Genomic DNA, 16,156 nt, shown 5'->3' on the forward strand with positions numbered 1-16,156 from the left:
AGGACAGAGGAGCCTCTTAAAGAAGAAGTTACAGGTCTGTGAGAGCCAGAAATCTTGCTTGTTTGTAGGTGACCAAATACTTATTTTACAGAGGAATTTACCAATTAATTCTTTAAAAATCCTACAATGTGATTTTCTGGATTTTTTTTTCTCATTTTGTCTCTCATAGTTGAGTTATACCTATGATGAAAATTACAGGCCTCTCTCAGTGCCCCCTGTCAACAAGCTTGGCCCCCCCTTTGGCCCCCCTAAATTTGGAATCATATCACAGCAAACAATTTTGGGTGAAATGCGCAGTTTGTCCTGTAAACTACATAAAAAAGAAAAACCGCTGTTAAATTCAAATCTGTGTTCGCTGGCTGGCACAGAGCCAGAGACACACACGTTTTTAAAGCACTGCGCATTATAACCAATCACATACGATTCTGTTGAGCTTATGAATGCAAGGACCAATCAGAAGTGTTCAGATGAGTCATCGCCGAAGCGCCGCTATTTCGTCACCGCGCACTCGCTGACTGAATTCTCTCCTCAGAAACAACAAAGTGAAGATGTACTTGAATGTAAGTAAGATATTAATTTCACAGTGTAAACAGCTTTAGAGATTATAATGGGAGTTTTTGAGAGTGCTTGAACTCGCTGGACTGAAGTGAAAATGTTCTTTGATAATGTAAACTGTCTTTGCTCTTTTTGTACAATGAAAGTGTTATGGGCTAATTAACTTACAATGTTTTTATTAAATCCACATAAAATACAAAGTCAGTCGTATTATATGTTTATGGTATGACATCTGGTACTTAAGTAAAAAGTAAAGTTTATGCAAAGTTAATATTACACTATTGGGGTACTTTGCCTGTCGCCCATTATAGATCAACTAACATAATCTATAAAGGTACAAAATGCATTTACTTACACATATTTGAGAATCGAGATATTTCATGATATATTTTGGGAATATTACGAATAAAAAAATAATAATACATAAGCCTATATCAGTTATACAGTGGTATTGTGGCTGCTGTGTGTCATATGACAAGCATGAGACCCCCTCTCGTGCCCCTCAAAAATTATGCCCCTGACATACAAAATTATTTGTCAAATAAATGAAACATGATGAAATATTCATTTTAGTTGAAATTGTTATAGATTACTTCTAGAGATTGTAATGATACATGACATGAATGAATAATACTTAACGTAGGTTAGGACGAATTTTAAAATTGTGCCCCCTAAAAGCACAAGTGGCCCCTGTCTGGCCCCCCCACTTACTGTGGTCTAGAACCGCCCCTGTTATCATGGCCAAAGGAGGCTATACAAAATAAAATATTTAAATTTTAAGTTTTTTTGTTATTATGTGTGAATAAAGACTATGTATTGCTCCGGGTGTGTGTTCACAGTGTGTGTGTTTTCACTGCTGTGTGTGTGCACTTAGGATGGGTTAAATGCAGAGTATGGGTTCCCTATCTGTCGGTCACTACGAGTTATGTCGTGACGACATAGGGGATTTACTTGGAAGCCCCAATCATCTCTGACTTAAGAGAAAACGGCAATGAATATTCGCTAGTGGATTTTGCATACCTGCGCCACTCTCCGTGCACACAGGTATAAATAGGCGGCAGGTGCATCCACTCATTAGATTTTTGCTTCGGAGCCGAGTGGATGAACGTGTTGATCTCCACAAAGAGCCATTCATCATCTGTCTGGAAGCTGTTCTGGTTGGCGTTATGGTGCGAACAGCGGTGTCCCTGTCTGCAGCGATCGGGGGATGGGCAATCGTCCTCTGAGGATGAAGATTCTGCGGGGCTGCCTCCCTCGGGAGTCGCGGCCGCCGCCGAATCGGACCCAGAGTTGACGGCCGTGCTTTCCCAGGCCGCCGCGAGCATCGGGCTGGAGGCGTGCACAACTCCTAGTCCTGAGCCCTTGCGGTGAGATGATTGGTTCCTCGTCACAGGCCGTGGCTCGCAACCACGCCCTGCCCCGGTTCCTTTCTTCCCGGAAGTGCATGAGGAGCTGACGAAGTCGTGGATGGCCCCTTTTTTACGGCCAGGCGGCTCGTCTGCCTCCCCATCCTCGCTACCCTCGATGGCGGGGCAGCTAGGGGGTACGTTGACATTTCCCAGGTGGAGAGTGCGTTTGCGGTGCACTTGTGCCCGCAAAACGCCGCCACTTGGAATCGTCTCGTCTCCCATCCAAAGCCTGTAGGCTGATGGCCACTTGCGGCCAAAGCTTACAGTGCTGCGGGCCAGGCTCCCTCTGCCCTGCATGCCATGGCTATCCTGCGAGTACACCAGCCAAGGCTCGGGAAGGCGATGTCCACACTTGGGGTCCAAGAGTGCCATCTATGGCTCAGCCTTGTTGAGATTCGTCGCAATGTCGACAGTGCGCTGTTTTGACGCTCACGTCTCACAGGCTGGACTGTTCGGCGACACTGTCGAGGACTGTGCCCAGCAGTTTTTGGCAGTACAGAAGCAGACCGAGGCCAATTGGGTAACAGGTAAGTAGCACATCTTGCCCCGGCGTGATGCATCGCTCCGCCGCAGGGCAAGCCCCAGTCTGCTTGTCGCCGTGGGCGCCCTCCCGCATCCTCCAGAGCTGCTCCGCCCCGTGCTGAATTGTCCCATATGCCGGCGCGTCGAGCCTCTTGCAAGAGCGCGGCACCCCCCCGTGTCCCAGTCGGCCCCTAATCGCCCAGAAAGGCGACAAAACGGCCCTGACATGGGCAACCCGGAGATGTGGGAAGCTGCTCTTTCTCAGGAGACGGCGGGGACAGCGCCGCTCCTTCCCCCGGAGGAGGGCCGGGTGGAAAATCTCTGGTTCTGTTCCCACTCTGGTTCTGGTACCCACATTGTCAAAAGAAAGAGCAATTTCCTTTTCCTCCGGGTTTTCAGGTCCACGGGCCGACAGTGTGCGACACGTTGCCTCCTCACTCTCGCACACGACCCATCTTGCCAGCGGCCAAGAGAGTGCGGTTCGGGGGAAGTGCGGTTCGAGCAAGCTCTCCCCTGTGCAGAGAATCTCTTTTCTCGGTGTGGAGTTAGACTCGGTGAGTATGACGGCACGCCTCTCGGAGGACCGCACCCAGTCAGTGCTGAACTGCCTGAGTTCCTTCAGAGGCAGGACTGTGGTTCCGCTGAAACAGTTTCAGAGGCTCCTGGGGCATATGGCATATGGCATCCGCAGCCGCAGTCACGCCGCTCGGGTTGCTTCATATGAGACCACTTCAGCACTGGTTGCACTCCCAAGTCACGAGGTGGGCATGGCGTCGCGGTACATTTCATGTGAACATCACACAGGAGTGTCGCTGCTCCTTCAGCCCCTGGACGGACCTTGCCTTTCTACAGGCCAGGGTGCCCCTAGAACAAGTGTCCCGGCATGTCGTTGTCGCGACGGATGCCTCCAGTACGGGTTGGGGCGCTACATGCAACGGGCAGGCAGCCTCGGGGCCCTGGACAGGGCCTCGACTGCTTTGGCACATCAACTGCCTAGAGTTGTTGGCAGTGCATCTGGCCTTGCGGCAGCTCCGGCCACTGCTGCTCGGCAAGCACGTGTTGGTCCGTATGGACAACACTGCGACTGTCTCGTACATCAACCGGTTGGGAGGTGTACGATCACGTCGCATGTCACAGCTCGCCCGCCATCTCCTCCTCTGGAGTCAGATGCGGCTCAAGTCGCTGCGTGCTGTCCATATTCCGGGGGAGCTCAATCGTACGGCCGACGCGCTCTCACGACAGCTCACGTTCCCCGGAGAATGGCAACTCCATCCCAGGATGATCCGGCTGATCTGGAGTCGATTCGGGGATGCTCAGGTAGACCTGTTTGCTTCCCGCAAGTCCTCCCACTGCCAGCTGTATTACTCCCTGACCGAGGCCCCCCTCGGCAGGGACGCAATTGCACACAGCTGGCCTCGGGCTCTACGCAAGTATGCGTTTCCCCCAGTGAGCCTGCTTGCACAGACACTGTAGGCTGTCACCCTCCACCTTGAAGGTGTATGTGGCTGCTATTGCGGCCCATCACGATGCAGTGGACGGCCGGTCCCTGGGAAAGCATGATCTCGTCGTGAGGTTCCTGAGGGGTGCCAGGAGCTTGAATCCTCCTAGGCCACCCCTGATGCCCCCTGGGATCACTCTATTGTCCTGGCTGGACTTCAGAGGGGTCCCTTTGAGCTGCTGGAATCAGTTGAGCTTAAGTTCCTGTCTGCTAAGACAGTGCTCCTGACCGCGCTCACTTCCATCAAGAGGGTCGGGGACCTCCAAGCATTTTCGGTGAGCGAAGAGTATGGCGTTAAAAGTGGGACAAAACTGTGCAAGCACATGAACACAACTCGCAAGCGAATTACAGTACTGCGCGCACAAAATAACAAAACCGCAAGCAGAATCTTAACACACGCGCAAGTAATTTCTACACGCACGCGCAGATCTAAACACGCGCTAGCTGAACCCTTCGCCCAGGAAGTTTTGAAAGTCAGCGGGCGGGGTGTAAACGTATGCTTGTTGTGTTGACAAATGCTATTGGCTGCTCGTCGTCTGCCTGGCTGTTGATTGGCCTTCTCCTGACAAGACAGTAAAGAGGTAAGTTTTCTTTCTAATTTCATACTTAAATCTTAAGTATATGTAAGGGTTTTATAATAAGTTATATAGGGTGTAACGGTGCACGTAATCATACCAAAAATCTTAATTTTAACGAATCGATATCGATTCTTAAATCCCAAGATCTAAGTCTATGTAAAATATAAAGTGAGGTACTTGCGTGTCCTCAGGGGATAAATTGGGATTTGTTATGTGGGGAGGCTCTGTGGTTTCAGGCTTTTGGGTGGTGCACATGTAGTGGCGTACTGTGGGGTTTCAGTCAGGGCCTTCAGTAAGCAACTGTAAACTACATGTACACATCTTACACATCTCTGTTACAGCTAACGCAGCCATATGAATATAATACACATATTATATACGGGGATACGAGTGCCGTTTTCCTCCTCCAGTTCAGTTCCCCGGACGGCGAACCCTGGTGGAGTTTCTCCAGCAACCCCGGCAGTCAGACTGGGCGGAGCAGTCTGACGCCAGGCCCAGTACTTGTGTTAGCTTGCCCCGGGTCTCCGGTCAGCCCCTGTACTGGGCTAGGTGTCCGTATGGCTTGATTCCCTTCGGGTAATCCCATATGTGTATTCTACCATGGTAAGGTTTCCCTCACGGTAAACCCGTGTCTTCCCTTTGACAGAGCCCTCTGTCAGGCCCTGCTGGCAGCTCTCCTCCCTACCCCTAGGTAGGATCTGCCCCAGGGTCCAGTCATATGTAGTACTGCCCCAGGCCTGGGTCAGTCCATATCAGTGTCTCCACATGTTACCTCCCTTCGGGCAGGATGTGGCCTCCGTAGCGCCCTTCTCTGGAAGGCTCGCTTCCCTGTCATTACTGCCAAGCTGTAACAACAAGTAGGAAAGACTTGAAGCTATCTTTCATTGAAGGTCGAAATCCCTTCCGACTTCTGTGGGGAAAGGAACAGCGGCTTGGCTATCTCCAGCAGCGATGTACTCAGTAGTCCCTGCAGGCACCAAGGTTAGCGAATTTGCGCTGGGGCAATGGGAAGGTTGCGACCTTTCGCATGTCATTTGTCTGTCACGCGCTCGCTTGTCAGCATCTGCATGCCACAAGGTTGTGACGGGGTTCAGATTGTGGCGCTTTCCATAGGACCCCTATGTCGTCACGACATAACTCGAAGTGACCGACAGATAGGGAACGTCTCGGTTACGTACGTAACCCTCGTTCCCTGATGGAGGGAACGGAGACGTTATGTCCCCATGCCACAATCTCGAACCGTCGCTGGTTGCCAGGGACTCGTTCTCGGTTCCTCAACGTAAAACCTAATGAGTGGATGCACCTGCCGCCTATTTATACCCGTGTGCACGGGAAGTGGCGCAGGTATGCAAAATCCACTAGCCAATATTCATTGGCGTTTTTTCTTAAGTCAGAGATGATTGGGGCTTCCAAGTAAATCCCCTAGGTCGTCACGACATAACGTCTCCGTTCCCTCCATCAGGGAATGAGGGTTACGTATGTAACCGAGACGTTACTCGGCCACATGTCACATCACTTTTACTTTTTTTCACTTTCACTTTAGTTGCTTCAGTTTGTTATTTGCCCAAATATATATATATGTGTGTGTGTGTGTACCTGGTATTTATCACGTTATGGGGACCAAATGTCCCCACAAGGATAGTAATACCAGTAAATTTTGACCTTGTGGGGACATTTTTAGATCCCCATGAGGAAACAAGCTTATAAATAATTCAGAATGAAGTTTTTTGAAAATCTAAAAATACAGAAAGTTTCCTGTAAGGGGTAGGGTTAGGTGTAGGGTTGGTGTAGGGCGATAGAAAATACACTTTGTACAGTATAAAAACCATTACGCCTATGAAGAGCCCCCATAAAACATTGAAACACAACATGTGTGTGTGTGTGTGTGTGTGTGTGTGATTAGGGTAAAAATAGGAAAGAAATAGGCCCTATTTAAAAGCGCTCTTTTTTTTCTTCTTCTTGGACAACCAATCACAGTCTTCAAAATAATGTGTCATACTTAGCAACGGGACCACCACTGCCTCCTCAATAAGACAAACGTTTTTTTTTTTTCCTCTTTGTCCTGAATCACTCTTAAGCTAACATGCCTAGTTAAAATGTTTTAAGCAAAATGAAGAGCTCTCTGAGAGGATTCTTAGAAGCTTTAAGAATATGGGCCTGTAATGTTGTCCTCACAATATCAGCACTAGAATTGAGCAGATTTAGGCTTAGAAATGAACCACAGTGGCTCTTTCTGGTGCTGATGTTACTATCATATTGGTGCATGTGGGCCTGTTTTCTCACCAGACAGCGTCCTCCCACACAAACATCATCGGGTGTGTTATTTGCGCAGGGCGTTCCATCTCGTACCCTCTCCGCCTGCCGCACGTAGAAGCGATACCCGACCGGCCGACAGGTCAGCTCACACTGCTGCTCCAGACCCACTGCCAGAGAACAACACACCAGAACATCATTCAGCGCCACTGCACATTACATTCATCACACTTACTGTAGGTGTCTTTGTGTAAGAAGACGGCACTTATAACTGGCCCACCAATACCATTTATCCTTCAGAGTCATTCAGAAATTGGCACAGTATTGATGTCACAGCCATGAGCGTATTAACATTATGATTGCCCCTGTTTGCATATTATGTATCACAGGCAGTGTCATACCATTTCAGTATTTAACAGCTTGGCTGGGGTCATTGCATGTGCAAAGAGGTTAGCTAATTATAACAAACCTCATCTGCATATAGAAGTCTTATAATATAAATATATATTTGAAGGTCAGATATACAGTAGAAAATGCCAATTTGGTGAGTTTGGTTTAAGGCCCACAAGAGTCAGAGTTGTTTTTGTTAATTAAATAGTTCATTTTTGTTCAATTAAATAAAGCTTAAATAAAATCAAATATAATAAATATTAGAAATTCAAAAACAAAAAATAGAAAAGCTGCCTCCCCATATGGAAATGTAATTATATGTGGCATATTTTGCCCTATACAACTTTATTGAAACAACACAACTGAACTAACTGAACTAACTGAAATAAAAAATTTGGTCCCACTTTATATTAGGTGGCCTTAACTACTATGTACTTACATTTAAATTAATCATTTGATACAATGCACTTATTGTGCACATACATGTTTTTACATTGTACTTATATTTTTAAAAATACCTATATGTAATTACATCTGTAATTCATTTCTGTAATTACATTTATAATTACACTGTTGACCCATCACTTAAACCCACCCATACCACCAAACCTGTCCCTAACCTCCCCGTATCCCACCTCAATAGCAGTAAAGGTGTTTTTTTCAATACAATATGAACACAATAAGTACATTGTACTTATTTTTTTATGTAAGTACATAGTAGTTAAGGCCACCTAATATAAAGTGGGACCAAATATATATTTTTTTAAAACGAAGTACTAAAATTAACAACTATTTAAAAAACAAACACTAAAAAACTGAAATAAAAAAAATACATTGAAGCTAAACAGAAATATAAAAAATGACAAAAGTACATAAACAAATAACTAAAACTTAAATTAAAAAAGAAAATATAAAACAATGAATGATCATTTAAAATATGAATAAATACACAAACAGCATATGAATTATACTAAAATAACACTGGTGGATGGAAATAAACAGGAGGAAATAAACAGTTCCATAAAAGAGTGAAACATGGTGACTTTCATAAACACATAACCAGAATGGATCCTTCTGCTCTCATGAATGAAACTCTTTCTGAAAATGTCTTGCTTTTTTTCCGTTGTATCTGTCCTCTTTATGAACCTCGTGAAATCCCTCTGGTGCGGATGCGAGCCGCATCAGTCTCTCTCTCTCACAAACACAACACAGTCCTGAGCTATTAATTACAGCCAATCAATGTCATGATCAAAACCCCCATCATACACAGGAAACACTCATTATTAATGGTGTTTACTAACACAGATACAACACACGCTTGATACTTGCCATTTAGGACTTTATCTGTTTGCCTGGAAATCACAATTATCACATTTCCTGATACCTCCTGGCTTTCTGTGATTGTGGGAACACTGTGAATATCAGACCGACTTTGGAGCTTTTATCTCGAGCCAGTAAGTGACCAGCTAACCATAACCAGAATGCACCAGCACATTCTGCATGCAAAAACAACTCATAGTTTCTCTAGAAAATGTATAAATCTAGGTACATATTTTGAACATCTGCTTATCAGTCTATCAGAGTTTTTGCCCTCCGGTCTCTCTTTCTATTTTCAGTCTCAGCTGGACTACAGTCTGTTCATCTGAAGCACACAAAGAGCACTTTCATGATCTGGCAAGCTCTAATCTGATTGGCCGACGTCTGGCAGTAAGAGCACACAGGGTTTTAATCAGTCTGTTGGGGCAGTGAAGAACTCTTACTGGACTTGAAGAAGTTTAGTTAGTCATCAAAACTTCATAGTTTTCTGAGGCATTTTCTGGCCTATTTTGAGAGAAAGTGCTTGTTATTTTTCAATGGCCAGAAATTTTGATCACAGAAATAAAACTGAAATAAAATATGTATAAGCTGAAGTAAAAGTAAAATAAAAAGCTATTACACTTTAAAAACAAAACAAATAAAACTGATAAAAGCATGTAAATAAATTACTAAAACTTAAACAAAAACAAAAACAAAAAAAATTAATAAATAAATGCATATGCAAAATAGGAATTATTACTACAATAGCACATAAATAATCCTAAAATAAAATATAAATAATACAAAAAAATGAAGCTGAAAAAGCATGTTACCAAATGAATAAAACTTAAAACTAAAAGAAAAATGAAAATTAAAAATATAAAAATAAATGCTATAAAATATGTGGCCCTGGAGCACAAAACCAGTCTTACTGTATGGGTCAAAATTATAGATTTTTCTTTTCTGCCAAAAATCATTAGGATATTAAGTAAAGATCATGTTCCATGAAGATATTTTGTAAATTTCTTACCGTAAATATATCAAAATTTCATTTTTGATTAGTAATATGCATTGCTAAGAACTTCATTTGGACAACTTTAAAGGAGATTTTCTCAATATTTAGATTTTTTTGCTCCCTCAGATTCCAGATTTTCAAATAGTTGCATCTCAGCCAAACACAGTCAGATCCTAACAAACCATACATCAATGGAAAGATTATTTATTCAGCTTTCATGTGATGTATAGATCTCAGTTTTAAAATTGACACTTAAGACTGGTTTTGTGGTCCAGGGTCACATATAAATAAATACTAGCACATAAATAATACAAAAATAAAACATTAATAGTAAAATTGGTGGACACCAGAAGAAAATAAACAGCCACTGTGACATTATTTAAATACATTGTTTTTATGTTCATCTATTATGTGCCATGATCTAATTTAAATAACCCCGCCCCTAAGCACAAAACAAACACATCAGTTCTCTTCACGTCTAAGTGGGCGGTTCTTCCAGAAAATGCTGTAATGTGCAGCAGACTTTATCCGGTCAGTCAAAGGTCAGGTTACGTGAGACTCTCTCTCTTTCTCTCTCTGTCTGTCTATCAGAACCAGCTGACACTGACAAAAGAGCGAGAGATTCCAAGCCTTTCCCATTCCGTCACAGTTATCTTTGAGAGATTATGATGGAGACAATGGCAGAGAGAGAGACGCTCACAGAGACAGAGAGGGAGACAAATGCACGAGAAAGAAATGTCAATAATAGTTATCAAAATTATGGACAAAAAAGGCCTATTTTAAGGAAGGGCAAAAGCAAGAATCTAGAAGAAATATCGTAATTTCTCCTCTCTTTCTCTCTCTCTCTCTCTCTCTGGTGTGCAGACAGTGAGTCTATTCAGACTAAATATACTTCCCCACTATCTCTGTCTCTAAACAAACTCAGAGAGACAAGCGGTGCACGACACAGGAAGACCGAGGGATGACGAGAGAAAGAAAGAAAGAACAGCACAGGATGAGAGAGGAATCCGTTCAGGGAAAGAGGGATATACAGACGGACCAAAAGAAAGAGCTGGAATGTCAGAAGAAGAGCGCCCCTGAAAACTATTAAAAACAATTCACAAAAACAAGTCTGTTCAGTTTCAAATGATACAGTGTTAAACGTAATGTTGAAAATGTGGTTGTGAAACATGAATTATTTGTGCTATGCTGAGAAAAGTTATTATAGTTAACCAAATCTCTATATAAAAGAATTTCACTACTTGGGGAAAAAATGATATAAAATGAAATCTAAAAAAAAAAAAACAGTTAAAAATCTTAATTAAATATATTTTTAAAGATTTCTAAAACTTAATTATTCATTTTAATAACAATGTCAAATGTTTAGACAGTAATACTATGTGCATATTTACACTACTGCAAATAATATTTTTATTATTAAAGATTTTTGTTAAGAAGTCTCTTCTGCTCACTAGTCCTGCATTTATTTGATACAAAATACAGTAATATTGTGAAATATTATTACAATATAAAATAGCTGTTTATTATTGTAAATATCTGTTAAACTGTAATTTATTTCTGTGGCGCAGCGCTGTATTTTCAGCATCATTACTGCAGTCTTCAGTGTCACATGATTCTTCAGAAATCACTCTGATATGCTGATTTGCTGCTTAAGAAACATTTATCTTTATTATCAATGCTGAAAACTGTTGTGCTGCCCAATATTTCTGTGGAAACCATGATACATTTTTGTTAAAAATCGTAATTATTCCAAACCTCTGAGCAGTGGTGTATAATATCTGTCTAAAATGATACTTTAGCAAGCTTGTGGCTTAATTATCCCCTGCTTGAAAATACAAACACGTTGCAACTGGCTGAGCAAGAGTTGGTGGTGTGTGTTAAACAGTGAAACCTGGCCTTCCTTACTGTAAAACCAAAGACACATTTTCAGACATTCTGGATGCAAAAGCCGACAGAGTGGGCAGAGGTTTCACAAAGACGAGCCCAGATTTACTGATCAAAGGTGATTTAATCAGAAACACACACACACACACACAGACTTCTTGCAGGATATTAAAGGTTGTTTGCTCTTAGAAGGAAGACTTGTGGAGTCAGTATTAAGATCTTAGACAGATGATACACTCCAGCGCTGCTCCGAATGAAATACTAGCTTACTGCTTACTGAAAACTGACAAAACATTCATTCAAACAGTAGACATCTTGCAAACATTTCCAACAGTAGCATTGCCACGTAGCATGAAAAAGAAGTGCACTTGAGCATACTTTTGACAGAGTACTTCAGAATGCTTTGACCCACTTTAGGGCTTCAGTACATCTTTATATGTAATTTAATCATTATTTCTATTGTCTTTGAAATATGATTAAAGTGTTAATGCTGAATGTCCTGACAAACATAAACTAAAATTTACTTTACCGTTTTTTTCAACTGCTTACACACATTTTCAAAACTTTGCCTCTTTTGTTAAAAACTTTACACACAAATTCAAGAATCGCACACACAAAGTGCAAAATGCCTCACATCTCTTGCAAAATGAAGCACTGCATTCAAAATATCACAAACACATCTCAAAAGCAAACATTTGCCATAATATGAATTCCTGTTGAAAAATTGAAAAATGAGTCAAAGGCTGAGAATTAGTGTCTGGTTTTACAGATTTGGTGTGTGCTTCTGCTGTTTGAGAGTCAGCTTTCAGAAACTGTGTGACAAGGAAAGATTTTGTGTGGAAGCAGTTGAAAAAAACTGTAATGTAATTTCTGTTGAAACTTAAAACTAAAAGCAATTGTTTCACACTTGCAATTCAATTTTTGTGTGAAATAAATGTCTTGCCTTTCTGATCAAATGAGGTCAAAAAAAGAAAATATGTTTTTTGACATTGATCTGCCACACTTGAAATTAAAGCTCAAAATCAAGCACAATGCATTGTGGGACACCGTACAGCAAAAAGTATGTTTACACTACGCAAAATTACAGTATAAAATAAATAAATGTTCTTTTTCCACATTTTATTTGGTCAGTACAAAGGTGAGTAACACTCAAAAAATGAAGCCAAATGTTACTTTATAGTTAAGGTTAGGATAAAACAGGATAAAAAAATCTGAATTCAGACTGTTTTCGAAATCTCAAAAAAGTTTATATCTCACAGTTTGGATTTTTTTCTTGCAATTTTCTCAGAATTGAGAGCCATAAATGCAGAATATAACTCAGAATTGCGAGGAAAAAAGTAATAATTGCGAGATTTAAACTCGGAATTACAAGAAAGAAATTTTTTTTTTGAAAGATTTTCTTTTTTTCTCTGAATTGCGAGTTTATTAAATTCTGATTAAAGTCAGAATTGTGATAAAAAAACGTAATTAAATTTTTTTATTTCGCAATTGGAAAAAGGCTTAATAAAGATATTTGTTAAACCATTTTTCTTACAGTAAATTGCGCAACAGTACTGAATAGCTGAGCTTGAACATTGTATTCAACACGAACACATTTAATGTGCTTAAAACAAGCTGTTTTTAGTTTGGGAATTATGCCTCTAAAGACAATTGGACACCAAAGCATGCTATAATCCTGGAAAGCATCTACTGCACATACGTTATGTTACTTGTATGCATGCAGAACCTTTGCATAATGTGCACAGTATAGAAACTAAAGAGCAGTGAGTGTCTCTTCCAGGTGTGTGTGTGGTCACAGAGCACTGAAGCATTAAGAGCATGCTAGTGTGTTATTCTGATCAGAGCCCACACGTCTCTCTCTCTCACAAACACAGCTGTGTCTCCGTCCCTCCTCAAACTCTCTCACTCGCTCTGGCCAGTCAAACGCCGTCCTGCCCAACTCCCCTAAAGCTCTGTTTACAGTTTTGTGTCCGTGTCCCACCCCCTGTCCCCAGCCGTCCCGCTGCATCCACGTTTATCCAACACATCCAGCTCTCTAATAATCTCTGAGCTGGGTGGAGAGATTCTGGCAGCGGACGGATACAATAGCAAGGGATTTGGACCAACGCAAGGAAAACGAAAGGAGGGAATGTTTAGTGAGAATTAAACGAGTGAGAGAGAGGAGTTCAGTTTCTCTGTTCATGCATGCTCTCTTTCTCCTCATTCATTTGGATCTCTGTCCATCTCTCATCAAGCTCTCACAAGGAGAGCGCACTCAAAATGTTCACCTTTATTTTGCTCCAAACCCACATGCTTTTCTTTCTTTTATGGAAGAAAAAAGAAATTATGAAGATGCTTTGCCATTAATTAAACCTGTCACACACAATCTACTCCACGCCTTCTGTCCCTGATTGATAGTTTATACTTTTTTATCAAGTAAAAGCTCTTTTAGTGTAATCGTACAAACATCCACCTTTTTTGCGTAAGAATGTAAACGTAAGAATAACTTTGATATTGTTAGTAATATTTCAAGATGAACACTTACTGTACTGGATACATTTTTTTTTTTTAATGTGTCAAATATGATCATCAGGCTTTGCATTGCATTATATGTTTTGATCATCAAATTAAGCATTTAAATCTCATCTTACTAAAACATATTATTAGAGAGAGTGACAGCTGATATTTATATCATTTTATGAAAGCACTCTGTTATACTGTTATCAAGGTCTCATTGATTTACTGTACATTATAATCCGAATTTTATCTATATGAGCAATAAAAAAGAGCCATAAAAAATGAACCTGTTTTCATTGATAAATTACAATAAATAAGGGACCAAAGACATAGAAATATGAAAAGTATTATAAAAAAGCGGTCTATTATTTTAAGCTTTCTTAAATAATTTGATACTTTTTTTGTGAGAAAACCCCCCCGAAATTGAAGTCGCTACTAACTAATATCTTCCCCTCCGGTGAAGCAGAAAAGTCTGTTTTGTGAAAGAATCATTTAAATTGGTTCCGACAACTAATTCATTGAAATTATCCAACTATAAAGGTTGATTTGTTCCTGTATTGTCTATTCCTCTCAAGAATTCTTTTGAACGCGCCAAGGAGAACTAAGATTTTCAATAAATTACTTTTTGGTCTGTTCACCATTTTCTGTGAATAACAAAATCTTGGTCCGTTCCTCAAACATCATTCGGGGTTGGAACGACATGAGGGCGAGTAAATGAGACAGAATTTCATTTTTCAATGAAATTTTTTTTTATGTCCTTTAAAAACCCTCTGGCACACTGAGAACAAGCCAAATCATACACAGAACTGCACAGCAGCGCCATGCAGTAACAATTACTGCACACACAATCACATAATGATCTTTAGCGTTGAGCCGGCCAAAAAATGATCTCCCAGGGACAACAAAACAAAAGCATGCTCACCCTACAGCCAAACCCCCAGTGCCCCGTCCAACAATAGCTCACATAACTGCTGGAACCTACAAGGCTTTTACTCCTAATAAATCGGAGCGCATTCTAATACCTCCTACACCACCAAAACACACACAGTCCCAGTGTCGCCTTGTCACACCGAGGCCTCTTTCGCAACGGCTCATGGCCTGAATACCCCTGAGTGCTTTTGTTTTCATTTCATTTCTACATAAAAGCAGATTTAGAAGTGAGTGTAAACAGAGGAGTGAATGAGCGCTGTGTCTCTGTCATTTCAGTGTAACAGAATTCTTACACCCAACTCTTCCTGATACTGAACCCTGTAGGATATCAGCACTGTCCCATACTCAACTTTGGCCAGTATTGACCCCGGCCTGATGCTGACCCTGTTCAATACTTAACTCTGTCTGGTAAAACAATGTTATAGCTCAAAGACATGCATTTGACTCACACCTACGGACACACTTACCCTCAAACCATAAAACACTCTTGTTTCATTGTGTCACACCTACATCTCTTGTTCAAGCTTGTACTTTTCCAAGTCATTTGGGAAGTGTGTATTGGCCCTCTTCATGTTACACGATCTCCTCAGAATGAATCACTTGTGCTCAGACATTCCTCAATTATAAGTCACTTTGGATAAAAGCATTTGCGAAATGAATAACTCACTATCAATTTAATTACACTTAAACAAACACTACGCTGAACTGGTCTGTAACTCAAAGCAAACACTCTACAGTCATGTACCCAAAAACAAAATGTGCCAAACCTTATATCTGCACCGTGCTGTGTATCATTTCACGTTGTTGTTGTTGAAACAATCCGGCGCCTTATGCATTATGAGGTTTGGAGTTATATCATGTAATCAATGTACAATCCATTCTCCTTCTGTAAAACTATTCCTTTAATATCACACGCAGTTTTCCTCATCTAGAAATGATTTACTCAATATGACTGGAAGCAGGAGGGAGATCATAATGTCTCTCAGAACCATGATGACAAAAAGCTCAGATACAAACAACACGTCAGCTATAACAACTATTTAGCAGCACTTCATCGGTGAATAACTTCAAACAAGATTCAGTGAACTAAACTCAAGACTCGGGGTTATAACTGAAGAATCTAACCCCAAGATTAAGGGTCCTTAAGTCAAGCTTTAAGGTTCTACACTCAAGATTTAAGATTCTGAACTCAAAAATAAAAGTTCTAAACTCAAGATTCAACATTCTAAACTAAAGATTTGTGTGGTTCTACATGTAAGAATCAAGATTGAAAGTTTTAAACTCAAGATTGTAAATTCAATATTCAAGTGTCTAAACTCATTATCAACTG

The 16,156-nt window shown here is 41.2% G+C and overlaps 1 protein-coding gene across 2 annotated transcripts in view; it reads right to left on the reverse strand.

The window, feature by feature from the left end:
• Positions 1–16,156, reverse strand: part of adamtsl4 (ADAMTS-like 4) — a 63,497-nt gene that overhangs the window by 20,946 nt on the left and 26,395 nt on the right. For both annotated transcript variants that reach the window (XM_058746752.1, XM_058746751.1), the window contains exon 6: positions 6,846–6,985. In XM_058746752.1, coding sequence (XP_058602735.1) covers positions 6,846–6,985 — 140 coding nt within the window. The remainder of the gene's footprint in view (positions 1–6,845; positions 6,986–16,156) is intronic.

This window comes from Onychostoma macrolepis, chromosome 16, assembly GCF_012432095.1.
Source record: "Onychostoma macrolepis isolate SWU-2019 chromosome 16, ASM1243209v1, whole genome shotgun sequence".
In the NCBI taxonomy this organism is placed as follows: Eukaryota; Metazoa; Chordata; class Actinopteri; order Cypriniformes; family Cyprinidae; genus Onychostoma; species Onychostoma macrolepis.